The 20790-nt window shown below is 35.8% G+C and overlaps 1 protein-coding gene across 2 annotated transcripts in view; it reads left to right on the forward strand.

Moving 5' to 3' along the window:
• The window catches only part of LOC127984031 (desmoplakin), a 30424-nt gene that overhangs the window by 5832 nt on the left and 3802 nt on the right, over nt 1–20790 (forward strand). The window contains exons 4-23 of one of the 2 annotated variants that reach the window (XM_052586487.1): nt 1–137; nt 2233–2358; nt 3034–3111; nt 3237–3404; nt 4371–4475; nt 4550–4645; nt 4874–4999; nt 5097–5252; nt 6376–6530; nt 8532–8658; nt 9065–9251; nt 11929–12104; nt 12176–12354; nt 14020–14158; nt 14365–14558; nt 14640–14802; nt 14886–14969; nt 16190–16297; nt 16400–16498; nt 17435–17932. The exon at nt 1–137 is cut by the window's left edge and continues 23 nt beyond it. In XM_052586487.1, coding sequence (XP_052442447.1) covers nt 1–137; nt 2233–2358; nt 3034–3111; nt 3237–3404; nt 4371–4475; nt 4550–4645; nt 4874–4999; nt 5097–5252; nt 6376–6530; nt 8532–8658; nt 9065–9251; nt 11929–12104; nt 12176–12354; nt 14020–14158; nt 14365–14558; nt 14640–14802; nt 14886–14969; nt 16190–16297; nt 16400–16498; nt 17435–17932 — 3101 coding nt within the window. Of the gene's footprint in view, nt 138–2232; nt 2359–3033; nt 3112–3236; nt 3405–4370; nt 4476–4549; nt 4646–4873; nt 5000–5096; nt 5253–6375; nt 6531–8531; nt 8659–9064; nt 9252–11928; nt 12105–12175; nt 12355–14019; nt 14159–14364; nt 14559–14639; nt 14803–14885; nt 14970–16189; nt 16298–16399; nt 16499–17434; nt 19262–20790 lie in introns of both variants that reach the window. The other variant, XM_052586486.1, reaches the window with a different exon arrangement.

Consider the following 20790-nt stretch of genomic DNA (forward strand, 5'->3'; position numbering starts at 1 on the left):
TCAGAGATCTGAGCATGGCTCTGAACGCTCCTCCGCTGCAGCAGAAGTGGAGCAGCAGGACGATGCGGTACAGCGTGAGCCGTGAAGAGCACAACCGCTTCTTCACCGAAGCCATGTCCTGGATCCAACAGCAGAGGGTAAACAACCTTCACACCACAGCTTTAGATGTTTCATCCATGCAGGAGCTTTCCATCTCAAACAGCACTGCTGGTTTTTGCAGGAGATGATTATAAGAAAGTAGCATTGTTTTTGAAATAAGTGTCTTCTGCTCAGCAAGGCTGCATTGATTTAAACAAAAATACAGTAAAAATTTTGAAATATTATTACTATTTAAGATAGCTGTTTACCATGTGAAAATATTTTAAAGTGTAATTTATTTCTGTGATGCTCCGCTGTATTTCCAGCATCATTCCTCCAGTCTTCAGTGTCACATGATCTTCAGAAATCATTATAATATGATGATTTACTGCTCAGTTTTCAAATATTTTTGCGGAAACCGTGATACATTTTATTTTTCATGATTCCCACATTAATAGAACTTTTAAAAGAGCAGCTTTTATTTGAAATTGAAATCTTTTGTAACATTATAAATGTTACTTTCGACCCACTTAGTGCAGTGCTGGTAGTGTATGAGGTGTTTAATATGAAGTTATGTGAAGCAGGGTTTTCAACCAATGAGATTTCACTGTGGGCGGAGCCACTCAGGTTGATGTGCCAGAAATAGACATCAACTTCACAAAACACAGATAAGAGCGGCTCTGTTCAGTCAGGCCCAGATAAAGACACAAGTGTGAGTGTTTGCCAGGACAAAGTGAGAGAAAACGAAAGAAAAACTCTGAGCAGATGAAACAATCTTTAGAGATTAGAGCACGACATCGTTCCAGAGAACCCAAATCCTGTTCCGAGAAACGGTCTGTGTGTCTGAGTCTCTCCCGCGGGGGTCAATAACACACACTCCCTCTGTCAGGAGCTCGGGGTTAATGAATCACAGACGCTTGAGTCATTCTGAAAGAAACCAGACCACCTTTTCACAATGATCTCCAAATATTCTCTCAAAGTTGTGAGCAAACAAGCGTTATGTCACCTTCATTTATTCAGAGTTATCTTGTCTTAACTAACATTTTAGTACCAAAATGGTATTATTTATACATTCAAAAGTAAGATTTCCATAATGTTGCCATAATGATTCAAATGTTCCCTTAATGTTTGCATAAGCACAAAACATTTCATAAATAATTTTTCCAAAACTAAATGTTTTTTTTTTAAGTTTGCACAAAAGCATTAAACACATTAAGTGTTTATACGTCATTGATAGAATGTTTAGAATAGAATTATATGTGACTACTTGTTTCAGAATATTTAGAGAACATTAGAAAAGAAAATTCGTAATGTAAAGTAACGTTCCCATAGCGTCTGCAAAATGTTTGCATAATCAAAAAACAAACAAACAAAAAAAAACTTTAAGATGTTCAAAAAACAGTTTCTTAACTAAAATGTTAGCACAAAAACGGTTCATGGAATTATTATTTTTAATAATCTTTTTTTTTTAAATGTTGCTACTTTATTTGGAACCTTCAGAGAACATTCATATAACGTTTGCAAGAATTCTAAAATGGAATGTTCCTTTAACGTTTGTATAACATATTTAAAATGTCAACAAAACAAAAAACTGGATGTTTTGAACATTCAGAAATAATTATTGTATATAATTATATAAATATCATTGTTAGCACCAAAACAGCAACATGTGTACATTGTTTGAATGAACTGTTTTAGATTTAATAAATGTTCTGAGAACATTCTAAAGTTTTCATAACTACTGGAACATTAGAGAAACGTTCTTAGAGCATGTATTTGTTAGGTGTTTAGGGCTGGTATCATCAAGTGTTGGGGATAATGCATTACAAGTAACACAAGTGACACAATCAGAGTACTTTTACTGCTAAGCTTTTAAAGCTTACTCACGCTCGTGATTCTTTAGCTCCGCCCACACGTCACGCCTCCAGCCGGTCGTGTTTTTCCGGGAAAAATCGGTACAGACTATCTTTCTCTTATGAATACAATAAAACTAAAGACTTTTTGGAGTTATGAAGGATGCAGTACTACTCTATAGGTACTCAAGATTAACAGGATATTGAGTGAAAACGAGCATTTCACCCCCCCTTTAAGTGTTTCTACAACTGCAACTTCATGTTTTAGATTGTGTGTGTGTGTGTGTGTGTGTGTGTGCAGAGGCTGATAGAGATGTCGTCGTGGGGAGATGATCTGATGGTGATCGAGCAGCAGATAACCAATCACAGTATGTTTCACAACTCCATCCAGAGAAGTGCTGAGGTGGATCGAGCGCGAACTGAGCTGGTGAGTCACACACACACACACACACACACACACACACACACACACACACACACACACACACACACACACACACACACACACATCTGTTAGTCTCATTTGTCTGTGGCAGATTAATAACTGTCCAAGCATATACAATTAAATGAGATTTATTACATGATTATGTAATATTTCACCTCATAAATACATATGTATGTATATATGTGTATATATATATAAATAAATATAGTATATTATATATATATGTATGTTAGTTTACATACACCTCAATCATACATTGAAATAAAGGTAAAATGTTATTAATTTGTATTACATATATTTCATGATATATACTTTACCTGAAAATAAAGAAATTCAATAAAAAATAAAACATGATATTTTACGCATGGGTGTGAATATGCAACAACAACAAAAAATTGTAGATATTATGTAATTTTTTACAAATGATTATTTAACAAAATATGTTTATTAAAATAATTACTAATTGTATGATTTTTTTTCATTTCATTTTTATATGTGTGATTACATGTATTTTTTTAAATTGTGTGTGTGTAATATTTTATATATATATAATGTGTGTGTGTGTGTGGATAGATAGATATGTAATATATCTAATGTATATCGTATATTGCATAATGGCATTATTTGTTGTATATTTTCACCTTTTTGTTGCTTTAGATGCGAGGCAGAGACCAAAATGCAGAATTGACCAAATCCTGCCTCAACAAACTGGATCAAGAATGGGACGGTCTACTGGTGAGATCAAGTCCTTAACATATGCTTTACTTTCAGTCAAACCTAAACCTTTTATTAGCCACGAATCACACGTTTCTCCGATCGTTTGAGAGCGTTATTAAGAGATAAACTGTGCTGATCCTCAGAAAGCCTCGTACCAGCGCGGCGTCCAGCTGCAGGAACTGTTTAACATCATCGAGGAGATCTCCGGACAGATCATGTGGGTGAACGACAGAGAGGAAGAGGAGCTGGTGTTCGACTGGGGCGATAAAAACATCGACGTCTACATCCCTCAGAAACAGGAGAGCTTCTCAGTAAGAGCACACACACTCACACTGACGACTCGTTCAGAAGTGTGTGTGAAACAACACAAGAATCAGAGATATTGCATTAGCAAACAGCTGAAACCAATAAATAATATACAGTATATATATGCACAGTTGTGCTCATAAGTCATAAGAAGGCAACACAATGCATTAAGAGCAGGGGCGTGTAAACTTTTGAACAGGATGATGATGTGTAAATTCTACTGAATTTGTTTAACGATCATATTGTTTCATTTAGTACTGGACTTCAGAAGCTACATAAATACTTACTTGTTTCCCAGAAGACCAAATATGTATAATTTACCCTGAAAAATCCCATTGAAAAAGTCTCTTAATGCATCGTGTTGCCTTCTTGAGCATCGGTACGTGTTTTTTACCATTTGCAATAGTTGTGAGCGAGTCCCTCAGTTGCTCTCAGTGTTAAAAGATGGATTTCAAAACCACACAGTCACTTTGGAAAGGGTTTACGTATGCAGAAGATGCTGGAAAACCAAATAGTGGGGGATTTTTCTGAAGAACAGCAGGAAATTAAACTGCTCAGGACTCATGAACAACTATCACCAAATATAAAAACAGCTGTGGATCGTCCATGAAACGACAAAGTGTTAGGTTTCAAGGGTGTGTAAACTTTCGAAAGGGGTTATTTTTATGATTTCAGTTATTATGTTGTCTTGTGGAGTTCGTGTAAGCTTATTCAGGCCAGTACTAAATAAATAAAAAAAGCATGCAATTTTCATGATCCCTCTTATTTTGTTTCAATTATAAACATATTGCACATTTTGCAAGGGGTGTGTAAACTTATGAGCACAACTGTATATATATATATATATATATATATATATATATATATTATATCAGCTATTAATAATGTTCCCTAAACATCACTTTAAGGACGTTTGAGTGTAAGTTGTGAAACCGTCTCCTTGTAGCACATCTGATGAACGTGTGTTTCAGAAACTCATGAGTGAGCTGGAGCAGAAGGAGATTCAGCTGAACGTCCTCAAATCGAAGGTGGACGGTCTGCTGAGAAACAACCACCCGGCGTCCGATAAGATCCAGGTGAGCAGCGCGTCTGGTCTGTAATTCGCCCGCACCCGTCCTGTCCCGTTTCTCACTCCGTCGGTGTTCCTCAGGCTTACATGGAGACGCTCCAGACGCAGTGGAGCTGGCTTCTACAGATCACCAAATGCATTCATGTCCATCTGAAGGAAAACGCACGATACAGCCAGGTCAGATAGATGTGTTTTATTATTTCATACTAAGTAGAGTTCAAATCTATGAACATATTTGCACTGTTATGGTCATTGGCCATATGCTGTTTACACACCTCACTGTATAATGCACCTTCTGGTTATACTTCCTTGCATCGTATGTTGTATTTACAGTCATTTTGCATTGAGCTGGGCTCTGCCCTTCTACCTCTTTAAAGCTTCATGTGTTTATGCATCTTTCCACAGTTCTACAAGGAGGCGAGGGAAATGAACAGCAAACTGCAGAAAGAGCACGAGAACATCCGCAAGAACTTCTCCTGCGATAAATCCACAGCTCTACACGACTTACTGGATCTGCTGCAGGGTCTGGAGGTGATGCTTCGCTCGGGGTTAACACTGCGAGTGCTGATGCAGCGCTGCAGCTTTATCAGTGTGTGTGTGTGTGTGTGTGTGTGTGTGTGTGTGACAGAGGGAGCGCGAGCGGCTGACGGAGCAGAGGGAGATGGTCCAGCAGCTGGTGCTCAAATCCAAGAGCATCGTCAGACTGAAACCCAGAAACCCAGAAGAGAAGATCACGGGTCAAAATATCCTCGTGCAGGCGCTGTGTGACTTCAGACAGGACGAGGTGACACGTACATCCATATATCTGTGTCTCTGCAGCACAGAAGCAGTGTTGAGTCTCTGGGGTATATTTATAGAAATAGCCAACAATACATAGTGTGGGTCAAAATTATACATTTCTCTTTTATGCCAAAAATCATTAGGATATTAAGTAAAGATCATGTTCCATGAAGATATTTAGTACATTTCCTACGGTAAATAAATCAAAACTTAGTAATATGCATTGCTAAGAATTCATTTAAACATCTTTAAAGATGATTTTCTCAATATTTAGATGTTTTTGCTCCCTCAGATTCCAGATTTTCTAATCGTTGCATCTCAGACAGATATTGTTCGATCCTAACAAACCATGCATCAATGGAGAGATGATTTATTCAGCTTTCAGATGATGCATAAACCTCAATTTAAAAAAATTGACCCTTAAGACTGGTTTGGTGCTCAAGGGTCACATGTATATTTTTATAATATTTTACGTTTACATTTATAACACAATATCACATATGTATACAAGCACACACACAATAAAAAAATTTTAAAACATAAAAAAAAGGTTCTAGCTCACCAAGGCCACATTTATTATATCTGTTTAATATTTTAAATATTATAATTTTTATATATTTCATGAAAATATAATATTATATAAATAATAGAATAACAGTATAATGTTTTATAAAATGTAATGTTTTTGAGGAAACTGGGATGCACTATAATTCAAATGTTTGGTAAAGGTATTATCTTTTTTTTATGCATAGAAATATGGATTTTATTGGAAACTGATACAAAACAATTCTAGTTTAGAAATAAAGTTACATTTTTATTTTTATATTAATAATAGTATGTATAGTTTTTATAATTAAATAAAAATTAAGTTTTATTCAGAAAGGACACGAATAAAGATATATATATATATATATATATATATATATATATATATATATATATATATATATATATATATATATATACTAGTTATATGATCAATTATATCTAAATTGATACTTTTTAACAAATTTAACACATAAAATGTAGCTCATGATTCATAAATAAGGCACAGTGTGACTCTCGGCTGTTGTGGTTATGCGTTAGTCATAGTGTGTGTGTGTGTGTGTTGTTGTATGTGTCTGCAGAAGACGATCCGTAAGGGTGATGAAGGGATCCTGAAGGATAACTCTGAGAGAACCACGTGGCAGGTGACGGGACCCGGAGGAATGGACATGCAGGTGCCTGCGGTCTGTCTGTTAGTGCCCCCTCCAAACCCCCTCGCTGTCAGCCTGGCCAACAAGTGAGACACACACACACACACACACACACACATGTTTGTTTTTGTGTAAAGTGTGTTCATCCCATAGGTGTAATGGTTTTTATTCTGTACAAACTGTATATTCTATGTCCCTTCACCAACCCTACACCTAACCCTAACCCTCACAGGAAACTTTGTGCATTTTTACTTTCTCAAAAAAACTCATTCTGTATGATTTATAAGTGTTTTGAGAAATGGGGACATGGGTTATGTCCTCATAAGTCACCCTCTCCTTGTAATACCTGTGTCATACCCATTTCATTATACACACACACACACACACACACACAATCTACACATGTATGTGTCCCTGCAGCACAAAACCAGTCTTGAGTCTCTGGGGTATATTTGTAGCAAAAGCCAAAAATACATAGTATGGGTAAAAATTATCCTTTTTTCTTTTTCTTCTAAAAATCATGAGGATATTAAGTAAAGATCATGTTCCATGAAGATATTTTGTAAAATTCCTATCGTAAATATATCAAAACTTAATATTTGATCAGTAATATGCATTGCTAAGAACTTAATTTGGACAACTTTAAAGATGGCTTTCTCGATAGTGCAGAGGCGCAGCCAGAATTGTATTTTTGGGCAGGCCTGGGCAAAAGTGAGCAGGGAAAAGTGTCGCAATATTAAAAATATTTGTTTTAAACAAGGAAGGTGGACCAATGGATATCAGACAAGCAACATGCAAACATTGTGCAAGAGTGAAGTGAACCTCTGCATCTCAGTCCATTCACTAGAAAGTTTAAGATAAAACTGACCATGCTTTCAGCATCTGACGCTGTATTAAAGCCACGTGTTCTCTAATAGAAAAATAAAAAAAATAAAAAAAATAAATAGCTAAATGTTTTAATTTACTCACTTAAAGCGTTATTTCACCCAAAAATGAAAATTAGCCCATGCATGCATCAGTCCAAAAGAAGTGAAATAAAACGCGCCCATCCATAAAAACCTCTCGGGGGTGAACAAAGTCCTCCTGTAGAGAATCGATGTGTTTTTGCAAGAAAAATAACCATATTTATTCACTGTTGCAATGGTTAATACTGAGAAATACAGGTTTGACTCCCGTTGCACGTTCATACAAACAGCATTTTATAAAACCGGACATTTCAAGAGTGTAAACACCTGTAAAGAAAACGCAGCTGTCAATCCCAAAAATATAACAGTGTTAACATCGCCAAAGTCTTTTCTGCTCACCAAGCCTGCATTTATTTGATCCAGAATACAGCAAAAATATCTATTTTAATATTTTTACTATTTAAAATAACTGCTTTCTATTTGAATATATTTTGGGATGTAATTTATTCCTGTGATTTCAAAGCTGAATTTTCAGTCACGTGATCTTTCAGAAATCATTCTAATATATTGTTTTGCTGCACCAAAAAAAAACAACAACATTATTATGATGTTTTTTATGCATTTATCTGAAATCTTTTTTAACTTTATAAATGACTTTATCATCACTTTTGTTCGATTTAATGCATCCTTGCAAAATAAAAGTGTTCATTTCTATAATTTCTTACTCTAAGCTTTTGAAAGATAGAGTGTATAATATTACAAAAGCTTTTTATTTCAGAGAAACGCTGATCTTTAGATCTTTCTATTCATCAAAGAATCCTAAAAATAAATTTACTCAACTTTTAAACATTGAAAATAAAAATAATAAAAAGCAGCAAATCATCATATTAGAATGATTTCTGAAGATCATGTGAGTAATGATGCTAAAAATAAAGATGCACATCACAGAAATAAATTACATTTTAACAGATAATCACATAGATAACAGTTATTTTAAATAGTAAAAATATTTCACAATTTTACTGCCTTTGCTGTATTTTTGGATCAAATGCATGCAGGAATGGTGAGCAGAAGAGAATTTCTCAATAATCTTTTGACTGGAAGTGTATTTTTGCTCATGTTAGACTTGATTTAAGTCATTATTAAGTTGTTTTTTTACTGTTTGTCTTTGTCTGACGGCAGGAACTCTCAGTATTATGAAGCCATTCTAACCGTCTGGAATCAGATGTACATCAACGTCAAGAGTTTGATCTCGTGGCAGTACTGTCTGCTGGACATCAACCGCATCAATTCACTCACCATCAACATGGTAAATAAAGAAATGCGTAAAAATTTTGAAATATTATTATTATTTATTATTAGTGTTTTTTATGTGAATATCTGTTGAAATATAATTTATTTCTGTGATGCACAGCTGTATTTTCAGCATCATTCCTTCAGTCTTCAGTGTCACATGATCTTCAGAAATCATGAAAATATGAACATTTCTGATTATGATCAGTTGTGCTGTACGGAAAACTGTGATGCATTGTATTTTTCAGGATTCACAGATGAATAAACGCTTAAAAAAAACAGCATTTATTTGAAATAGAAATCTGCTCTAACATTATAAATGTCTTTACTTTTGTCGCACACAAAATGTGCATTATCAAAGCAACTAACCGACAAAATGATGATTTAAAGACCAATGTGTTTTGTTTTTGTTTTATGCGCAGCTTTCCAAAATGAGTTCGGAGGAGTACAACAGCATCATCAGAAGTTTAGAGATGCACTTCCAGGAGTTCAAGAAGCACTCGCAGGGTTCAGAGCTGTTCGCGGCCGAAGACCAGAAACAGATGGAGAGCCAGTTCACCGGAGCCCAGCAGCACTACAGCAAGCTGGTGGTGGATCTGCCTGTGTACGGTCAGTGTGCAACATTAATGACTCGTTTCTCAGTTCAGATATGGAAAAAATTCATGCATTTACTTAAGAAGGACAGAAAGCAGTTTTTCTGCAAAAAGCTTCCAAATTAAGTGAGTTGTGATTAAAATAATCTTTGAATACAGCACTTTTTACTTTTTTTTTTTTCTTGTATTAAGCATAAACCCACTTCATTTTTTTGTATATCTTACATTATGCATTTAGCAGACGCTTTTATCCAAAGCGACTTACAGTGCATTCAAGCTATACATTTTTAACCACTATGTAACAGATCTAATAGTCATTTTAGTTCTCTAGTAAAAATACATTTTAATTTAATAATGTTTAGATATTTTAAATGGAAAGCAAGTCAAAAATACTGACTGACAAAATAATTTTTTGTATTGTATGCACAGATACGCAACAAAATTCAAGACATTTAAGATATTAATGTATTTTTTTCTTAAATAAACAAGTTTTTTTGTTGTTATTTTAAGCATACATCTTGCTTTTAAATATGGATTTATTTGTATTTTTATTACTAGTTAAAGTTTGGAACAATTATGATTTTTTTCGTATCAATTTCCATTTCCAAAACAATATCTAAGCTTCTTTAAAAAACAAATAAAAGGCAAATTTACTGATAAGCAAAACTGTGGAAGTAAGATATAAAGATATGTTTTCACAAAATATAATTAGAACTAGGTTTATTTTTCTTAGATTCTTTTGTTGTTGTTGTTGGTTAAAGCATAAATGTAGAAACATTTAGTAAGGTTAATGCTATATTACAGAATTTTTCCTTTAAAGCAAATAATAATATATTGTGTTTTTTTTTGTTTTTTTTTGTTTTTTTTGCAATTCTCAAGTATATTTATATTTATATTTCTGGAAAATCCTGAAAATAATACAACATTTTTTATTAAAATGAATAAAATTGATGGATGGGTAGATGATTGATGGATGGATAGGTGATAGACAGATAGATGGATGGATGAATGGATGGATGGATAGGTGATAGACAGATAGATGGATGGATGAATGGATGGATGGATGATTGATGGATGGATAGGTGATAGTCAGATGGATGGATGGATGATAGATGAATAGATGGATGATTGATGGATGGATAGATGGATGATTGATGGATGGATAGGTGATAGTCAGATGGATGGATGGATGGATGGATGGATAGATGAATAGATGGATGATTGATGGATGCATAGATGGTTGATTGATGGATGGATAGGTGATAGTCAGATGGATGGATGGATGGATGATTGATGGATGGATAGATGGATGATTGATGGATGATAGGTGATAGTCAGATAGATGGATGGATGGATGATTGATGGATGGATAGATGGATGATTGATGGATGATAGGTGATAGTCAGATAGATGGATGGATGGATGATTGATGGATGGATAGGTGATAGTCAGATAGATGGATGGATGGATGGATGGATGGATGATTGATGGATGGATAGATGGATGATTGATGGATGGATAGATGGATGATTGATGGATGATAGGTGATAGTCAGATGGATGGATGGATAGATGGATGATTGATGGATGGATAGGTGATAGACAGATAGATGGATGGATGGATAGATGAATAGATGGATGATTGATGGATGGATAGGTGATAGTCAGATAGAGGGATGGATGAATAGATGGATGATTGATGGATGGATAGGTGATAGTCAGATAGAGGGATGGATGAATAGATGGATGATTGATGGATGGATAGGTGATAGTCAGATAGATGGATGGATGGATGGATGGATGATTGATGGATGGATAGATGGATGATTGATGGATGGATAGATGGATGATTGATGGATGATAGGTGATAGTCAGATGGATGGATGGATAGATGGATGATTGATGGATGGATAGGTGATAGACAGATAGATGGATGGATGGATAGATGAATAGATGGATGATTGATGGATGGATAGGTGATAGTCAGATAGAGGGATGGATGAATAGATGGATGATTGATGGATGGATAGGTGATAGTCAGATAGAGGGATGGATGGATGGATGGATGGATGGATGGATGATTGATGGATGGATGGATGGATGATTGATGGATGGATAGGTGATAGTCAGATAGAGGGATGGATGGATGGATGGATGGATGGATGATTGATGGATGGATGGATGATTGATGGATGGATAGGTGATAGTCAGATAGAGGGATGGATGAATAGATGGATGATTGATGGATGGATAGGTGATAGTCACATGGATGGATGGATGATAGATGGATGGATGGATGGATGGATGTATAGATAGATGGATGATTGATGGATGGATAGGTGATAGTGAGATAGATGGATGGATGGATGGATGGATAGATGGATGGATGATTGATGGATGGATGGATAGGTGATAGATAGTCAGATAGGTGGATTGATTGATAGATGGATGGATGGATAGGTGATAGATAGTCAGACAGGTGGATTGATTGATAGATGGATGGATGGATGGACATAAAATACTATGGAAGTTAATGGGGACCATGAACTGAATTTAGTTTTTTGGGTGAACTGTCCCTTTAAGTGCAGTTAAATGCCACACTATGAAGAATATGAAGATATTTGTAACGAAAAACAAATGAAAAACTATGCAGATCCACTGCGTAACATCCTGAATGTGTTGTGTTTATCGCAGCCGCTCGAGGAGAGGGCTCTGAATACACGGCGGCCGTGAGCGTCAAACTGCTGAACGAGCTCAACTCGCTGCGACTGAAGCTGGACGCCGCAGACTCGTCTCTCATCACGTTCCTCTACATCGCTTTAGGAGAGGACGCGCCAGAGGAGTGCGGACGCCACATCGCCAGCACACAGGTGACCAACACAAGAGCTCAGAAACACTGATCTCTGAGAGGAAGGGGTTAACACCGAGCGCTTGTGTGCAGGTCTTTCAGAACGACGTGCAGATGCTGAAGGCCGAGTTTCAGAGCCTGAGAGACAGCTTTCAGACCGAACTCAAAGACGCCTCGGACAGTGATAAAGCCAGATACCTGCGCGCACAGCTGGACCTCATTAACCAGAGACTAGTTCACCTGGAGAACTACACTACTGCACACCTGCACAGGTACTCACTACACCAATATAAAGCTGGACTTCATTGTAATGATACAATACTGTACAAAAGTTTGGGGTCGGTAAGATTCTTAACGCAGAAGTCTCTTATGTGCATCAAGGCTGCATTTATTTAACCGGAAATACAATAAGAACAATAATATTTTGAAATATTATAAAATAACTAGATAGTAAAGTTTGTGTTCAAACTTTAAGTTGGCTTGAAAAAGCCTGGCCAGAAAGTTTGAAAAATGTAGAAAGTTTGAAAAGTTTGAAAAGTTTAAAAAGATTTAAAAGTTTGAAAAGTTAAGTCTAAAAAAGAAAGTGATTAACATATTGCTAGCATTAAAAGCAAGTGACTACCATGTCATTATGTCAACATGTTTCTAGCATGATTATCATGTGGCTAGCATGTCTCTAGCATGATTAGCATGTTGTTAGCATGATTAGCATGTTGTTAAAATGTTTCTAGTATGTTGCTAGCATGTTCCTATTATGATAAGCATGTTGCTAGTATGTTGCTAACATATTTATAGCATGATTATCATGCGACTAACATGTTGTTGGCATGATTAGCATGTTGTTGACATGTTTGTAGCATGATTAGCTTATTGCTAGCATGTTTCTAGCATGATAAGCATGTGGTTAACATGTCTCTAGCATGATTAGCATGTTGCTAGCATCTTTCTAACATGATTAGCAAAGTAACTAGCAGGTCGCTAGCATGTTTGTAGCATGATTAGCAAGTGACTAGCATGTCACTAGCATGTTACTAGCATGTCGCTAGCATGTTACTAGCATGATTAGTATGTTGCTAGCATGTTTCTTCTATGATTAGGCATGTCGCTAGCATGTTTCTAGCATGATTATCATGTTACTAGTATGTTGCTAGCATGTTACTAGCATGATTAGGATGTTTCTAGCATGATTAGCATGTGGCTAGCATGTTTCTTTAAAAAACTTTTGTATTTGAATATATTTTTAGGATAATTATGTTGTAACGGGGTGGAGAAGTTCCAGTAAATTTCAGAGAGTTTCCAAAAATCCCTGGAATATTAAAAAATAAATAAAAATGGAATATTTCACAATTTCAGAAAAATTTCCACCTTTTGCAACCTTAATTTTAACTATATATTATCATTACAATCTAAAATAATTGTTTTCTGTTTTATTTATTTATTATAATATAATTACAACTTCAAATGAACTACTTTTGTTAATACAATATATAATTTTATAATATAATTTTAAATAACTTAATGTTTTTTATTTATTATAATTATTATATTTTATATTTTATAAATTTATAATTAAATTTTAAATGAATAAATTTGAAAATTTTGTATATACTATAATTATATAATAAATAAAATCATATTATTACATTATATATTATATTATGTCATTATTAGTATGTTATGTTATAATTATTAATTATACAATCTGTTTTATTTTTGAATATATTTTCATATATATTACTGAAATTACAATTTCACAATTTTCTATTGTTTTCGGTTGGAATATATTTTTTATATTATTATTATAAAACTTTTAAAGAACTTCTGAACTGTTATGATCATTATGAAGGCAATTGTATTTTACGCATCAGAAAAAATATCAACTGCTGTGAATTACACCTATTAAATATTAAATTTCCCAGCCATCCTCCGTGTTTCAGGTTGAATTCACTGAAGTCTCTGCTGAAAGATCTGCTGAAAGCTGAAGACGTGGTGAAGGTTTATGAAGCTCGGCTGACGGAGAAAGAGACATCGTCGCTCGACACGAACGAGGTGCAGAAATACCATCACGTGCTTCAGGTAATTATGTTTAGATACCAAAAAAAATAATAGTTATAATATTTTTTTTAAATTACTAATTTAAAAAAAATATATTATTTCATGATTTTTACATTTATAAAATGTTATTACATTTTTTTAAGTAAAAATGAAGAAAATCCGAACAAGTCCTCAAGTGCAGTTAACTCTACAATATGACTTAACCTCTACTTTTCCTCCTAATCCAGAGTATGCGCAGTGATTTGGAACACAAGCAGGATTTGCTGAATTCACTGCTGGTTGATTTGAATAAGCTCCAACAGTATAATGAACAGACAGATCAGGGCCGTTACAGGTGCATCATAAACCTCTCCCAATACGCCGAGCACGTCAGCCAGCTGTCAGACCGCTGGAAACGCATCCACACACAGATCAACAACAGGTCAGACGCTCCGTCCCCAACCGAACACGTATTATCTGATTCTAGGCTTTCATTAAGTGACTAACGAGGCTGTTTCCTCAGGCTGGAGGATCTGGGCTCTTACCTGCCTCATCTGCAGCGATACCTGCAGTCCAGTTCTCGTCTCAGCGGCTGGATCGCCGAAACCCAGAGACAGATCGATGCGCAGCAGACCGTGAAGACCGACGACATCGCCGTTTACACACAGCTCCTCAACCAACAGAGAGTGAGCTTGGAAAACATGTCTAAATCAGCCATATACATAAAGTTTAAGTAGACCTTCGTCATGCTGTTTTCTAATGTGTGCAGGCGTTAAACTCTGATATAAAGGCGAAGGGAGAGCTGTTGGAGATGGTGCAGAAAGACGGAGAAACCTGCATAAAAGCCATCAAGGTATTCAGTTTCAATTAATGTGCTGTCAGAAGATTTTGTAGTTTAAGTCCCAATGTAGTCATTAAAAATGTGTTAAAAGAATAGTTTCTGTCTCTGAAATCATAAATAAACCATTCAAAATACTTGTTAATTTTAGCTAAAATTAAAAAAATTGTAAAAATACTAATTTTATTCATTTTAATTCGTTAATTTACTACATAACACTTTATTAAATCAAAAGTTGTCTCTTAATATTATTTAATCTCTTAATATTATTATTATTATTCATTAGACCTAACAATGAGCAATTGTGTTTTTATTAACGTTTAATTTATGTTAACCAGGGTTATTATAGTTAACTAAAACTGAAAATAGCATTTAAATAATTAACCTGAAATTGTATTTTATATATATATATATATATATATATATATATATATATATATGTGTGTGTGTGTGTGTGTGTGTGTGTGTGTGTATATATATATATATATATATATATATATATATATATATATATATATATATATATATATATATATATATATATATATATATATATATAATATAAATTTTTCATTTTCATTTTTTTTTCAGAAAATGTTTAATTTTAGTTGTTAAACTTAATTTACTAAAATAACTAGATCTGAAATAAAAATGAAGAAAAACTATATGGATATTATATATATATATATATATATATATATATATATAAAGCTAATAAAAATAACAACAAAAAAATTACTAAAACTAGAACTAAAATTAAAAATTAAAAATGTAAACAAAAACTGATTCTGATATTAACAAAAAAAATATAATAGTATTTCATGGTCACTAAATTAACACTAACATTAACCTAGATATACTTTAACAAATATATTGCTCATTGTTAAGTGATATTAGTTAATGCATTAACTAATGGAGCCTTTACTGTTAAGAGTTAAGATAAATATTACAAAACATCACTGTAAAATGCAAACTACATGATCTGAACTGCGATTATAAGATAAATGAAAAACTATTAAAATGACAATTTTATATGTAAAATATTTTAATGCTTTATAATCGCATCATGAATTTCTGTAAAGCTGCTTTGAAGCCATGTTAAAAAAAAAGTTCTATACAAGCACAAATGTAGTCATTGTTTTAGGATACTGCTGTAGTTTGCAAATTTACTAATTTCTAATTTCACATCTGACGGCATTTTTAATAATAAAATAATCTGAACTGTGTCTCTGTAGAGCTATGAGCTTGAGTTGGCAGTCTACAGCGCTGGACTGGATACTTTGCTTAACATCCCCATCAAGAGGACTGTGCTGCAGTCACCAGCGTCCTTCATTTCAGAAGAGGTACACCTAAAAACACACACTTTCCCAGTCAACACACAAGCATTACTGTAATTGCAGTGTTTTATTATTTAAAAACGATTCACACTTGTCTTTGTCCCCCAGGTCTCTTCACTAAATGCACACTACTTAGAGCTCCTCACACGTTCAAGTGATTACTACAAACTTCTTACGGCTTCCCAGAAGAACATGGAAGAACTGAAGGTATATAAGAACTCTTCAGAGCGAAAAAATCAAGATTTGATGATTTTATTTACAGTTAAATATTTAAAAAGTAATATCTTACTTTGTTTAATATTTATTAATATGTATTTTGTTATAATCATATTCAGAGCTGGGTAGTAGCTGGTATCTGGTAATCAATTTACAAAAATTAAGTACTTGTAATTAGATTACATTACTTGTAATCTAATTACACAATACTTGTATTCAATACTTGTAATCAGACTACAGTTACTTTTTTGTTACTTTTTATTTTTGTTATACTTGTTACATGTTTGATTTAATTAATTATTAGCTTTTCATTAAACTCAAAAAAGTTCCTTCATGAACCGCAGTTTAAGAAACCTTGACGTAAATTACTGTTTAATGCACTTTGTGTTGGTAATAACAATGATTGGGATATGTTGTCTTTTATATATTTTCTTTGCATTTTTATATTAATATGGTACAATATTATCCCATTTAAAAAATGATAAATTATTTAAAGAATAAGTAATCTAAAAGTAACCAAAAATTTGTCTGATTATATTACTTAAAATGTGTAATGTAATAGATTATATTAGTAATTACAGTTTTGTCATGTAATTTGGAATCAGTTACAGACTGAAATTTGACCCAGAATTGACCCAGAATTGGCCGTGTTAATCTATATTTCACAAGGTTTTCATCCAAGTTGTGTTAATCACTAAATCACGATTACATTTCCCCCCAAAATCATCCAGCCCTACCTAAACCTTCTTCAGTAAATGCAAAAGCCTTAAAATTACCAAGTCTTTAAATGGTTTTAGGACTGAACAGATTTGTCCAAATGTTAGTGTAAGGTTTCATGATGTAAGTTTTATTCTCAAGGTACTTACTTACCTGCTAAATATATAGTTATGAAGCACAACATAATGTATATTAAAATGTTTTCTGCAGATCCGGAATACCAGGATTGAGCTTCTCGAGGAGGAACTTCAGCAGCTGCGAGATGCTATCAAGGATCAAAATGCAACGAATACCTCTTTGCAGGAAGCTCTTCTAAAATATCAGCAGGAGCTAAATGAATCCCAGACACACCTGCTATCTCTGGAAGAGGTGAAGAGGACTGAGACTCTAAAGTGCATGGCCACACAAGATAGCCTGGACTCTTCTACCAACCGCCTCCAAGAGCTAACGGATGAAGTACGTCGCCTCAAACTCCAGTTGGACGAAATGGAGAGAAAAAAGAAAGTCGTGGAAGAACGGTACACATTTATGCAGGACGAACATGATGAAACTATGCGCAAGAAACTCAAGGAACTGGAGCAGGCCAGCTGGGCCAAGATGGAGCTAGAAAAGACGGTGTCTGACAGGACTCAAGAGCTGGATCGTCTGCGAAGGGAGTTGGAAGACGAGGCTCGGCGCGTCAAGGAGGCGCAAGCAGAGCTGGCAAAGGTAAGGCAGGAGCACAACATAAAGATACGAGAGGTGAAACAGACCTACGAGTCTCAAATCCTCGTTACTCAGACCAGCATGCAGAAGCTTTCGCAGCAGAAGGAAAGTGATGCTGCTTCCATGAGTCTGGAGATTGAAAGATTAGAGGGAGAATCTAAGGAGTTAAAGGAGCAGATGCAAAGACTTCGTATCTCCCTCGGTCAGGAGGAGGTTCAGAGCAAGCACCTGGAAGAGGAGGTCCAGAGAGTTAGAGCTGTAAGTACAGAGGAAGGCCGAAAGAGGCATGAGCTTGAATCTCAAGTCCAGTTGTTGTCTAGCCAGAAACGTGAAGCAGACAACAAAACGAGGGAGGTGCAGGAAAGCTCCAGTCGGGCACTGCAAGAAAAGAGTAGTGAGATCAACCGTCTCTCACGCTCTCTAGAAGAGGAGCAACGTCTGAAAAGATCTTTCGAGGCTGAGACCAGGCGACTGGAGGGGGAGTTGGCCGACCTCAAAACTAAGTATGAAAACTGTAATGTGGAGTTGGTGCAACTGCGCTCTTCCCACCAGGAGTTGAGCCTCATCCGGGTGGAGCTGGAGGCCCATGCTCTTGAGAAAGGCCGGTTTGAACAGACTAATACACGCCTTCAAAACCGCATTCAAGAGCTCCAGGAGGAGCTGAAGCGACTGGAAAGTGATTTGCAGAAGCAGCGGAAAGTGGGGGAAGAGGAGGCCAGCAAGCGCAGGAGAACAGAGGCGCAACTTGAAAAGAGTAGCCAGGCCATGCGGGAGTACACCACTACGATCACCACGCTGCGTAAGAGCCAGGAAGAGACCCATCTTGAGGCCAAGCATGTGGATGAAGAATGCAAGCAGCTGAAGGATGCCCTAGAACGTGCCTTGAAGGAGCACAAAGCATCTTCTCAGAGCCTTGCTGCCTTGAAAGCAGAGATGAACACTTTGAAACTACAGCTGACACAGGAGCAGGGGCGCGTCCAAGACGCCAACCAGCGCTTCGAGGCCCTTCATCACAGAATGGAGGAGAAGACGTGTGCATTAAACATAAGAATTGCTGAAACTGAGCGTCTGCAAAGGCTCAACGAAACTCTGACCAAAGATCGTCTCCGCCTGGAGGAGGAGTTGCGCTCTGTGCGTCTAGAACACGAGGAACTGCTCAGGAACAAAAAGCAGGGAGATCGGGAGCTGACTGAGCAAATTGCAGCTTTGCAGAAACAGCTTGAGTCCAACCAGCGTGCCGGTGCAGAGCATGACAGGCTTATGCGACAGCTCTCAAGCGAGAGAGAAAAACTGCAAGAGGAGATAGAAAATGTACAAAAACAAGCCAGAGAGGTACTAGGATATCTAAAAACTTGAATTCTCAAGTTAAAATTAATAGATTTAGCCAGCTGCATGCATCTCTCTCTCACACTTCAAGCTGTAAATTGTTAGTCTTGACATGCAAAATATGTCCCCATAAAAATCTGCCATATTTTTGCATGTCTTAATTGCATGTTTGACCTATTTCCACACCACACCCTGCTGATTTGCATCTTACATGCCTTTTGTAGTCTGCCCTTTGACAGTTGTTTTGCACAACAGCATCCATTGCATACATGATCAACAACATTCAAGACATATCAATCTAACCTCTATTGTTTGTGGCACCCTGTGTGATTTTAATACTTCAGAACAGGCTTTGCAAACCCTGCCCCTGGTTGGCTACTATGCTGGTGTTTAGCTCCAACCCTAATCAAACACACCAATCCAGCTAATCAAGGTGTTCAGGATTACTTGAAAATAACAAGAAAGTGTGTTGGAGTTGGGATGAAACTAGTGGACTTCTCTTGTCCTAAAATATGTGCCCGACTCGAATCAACCTGAATCACTTCTTACCTGAACCCAACGTGCATAAATTTTTTTTTTAAGAAGAACACGACCCGAGACAGACCCAATGAAATTAGATCAGAGTCCGACCCGATGGCATTTCATTTGGCGAGCGTGATTTCACCAAGTACAATATGTTCCTGGATCAACATCCTTGTTGATCCTGGAACAACATTCCAATCAACAAATCAGAATTGAGCTATAACTTAACAGAAAATATCTGCTTTAGGCTTACAACCAGAGTTGTGCTTCTACACCCTTGTTAATCAGCTATAATTTCCCACTGATTTTAGATTTAGGGTTAGGGATTGGGTTTATATTTTTGGACAATAATTTTCATCCAGGATCATCAAAAGATGTTAATCCAGAAACATGTCTTACTTGGCAAAATCACGGCGAAAATTTATATATAATGGATTCCCTATAATTAATGGATTCGCTAGTGTTGTCTGCAACCTGATCTCCAGCAAAGGCTCCTGGACACAAAAATGAAAAGCCATCTATGAACAGGCAGCATAATGAAGCCAGTGGATTTTCCTGATAGATCTCACATCTATAAAACATATGCTTTTCTATGCACGAAAATGAAAGAAGCCTATGCATTCGGGATAGTTTAAAAGAATTTGGGTCTAACTGGTTCCATTTGGAAAAAGTAGTTTATTTTAAATTACCCAAGTCTTGAAGCCGTTGATACTGAATCCGACCTGGCTAAGGTACTCGTCAATGTTATGGACTATCAGGTCTCGGGTCGGACCTCAGGTTTTCGGATCCAAGGGGGACCCATGAAAACCCCTAGATAGAACTAAAATCTGCTGGAAGGTAGTGCCTCCAGGAGCAGGGTTGCCTATAACCAACTAATTTGCTTGAAAACCAATCAGTTCTTTTTTGTAATCATCAATGCATGATAAATAATTGTCATACAATAACAAATCATTGTCCTATCTGAAAAATCATTTAAAGGATGATCACCTTAAAAAATAAAACAAATCTTCTCT

This window comes from Carassius gibelio, chromosome B20 (genome assembly GCF_023724105.1).
Source record: "Carassius gibelio isolate Cgi1373 ecotype wild population from Czech Republic chromosome B20, carGib1.2-hapl.c, whole genome shotgun sequence".
Lineage (NCBI taxonomy): Eukaryota > Metazoa > Chordata > Actinopteri > Cypriniformes > Cyprinidae > Carassius > Carassius gibelio.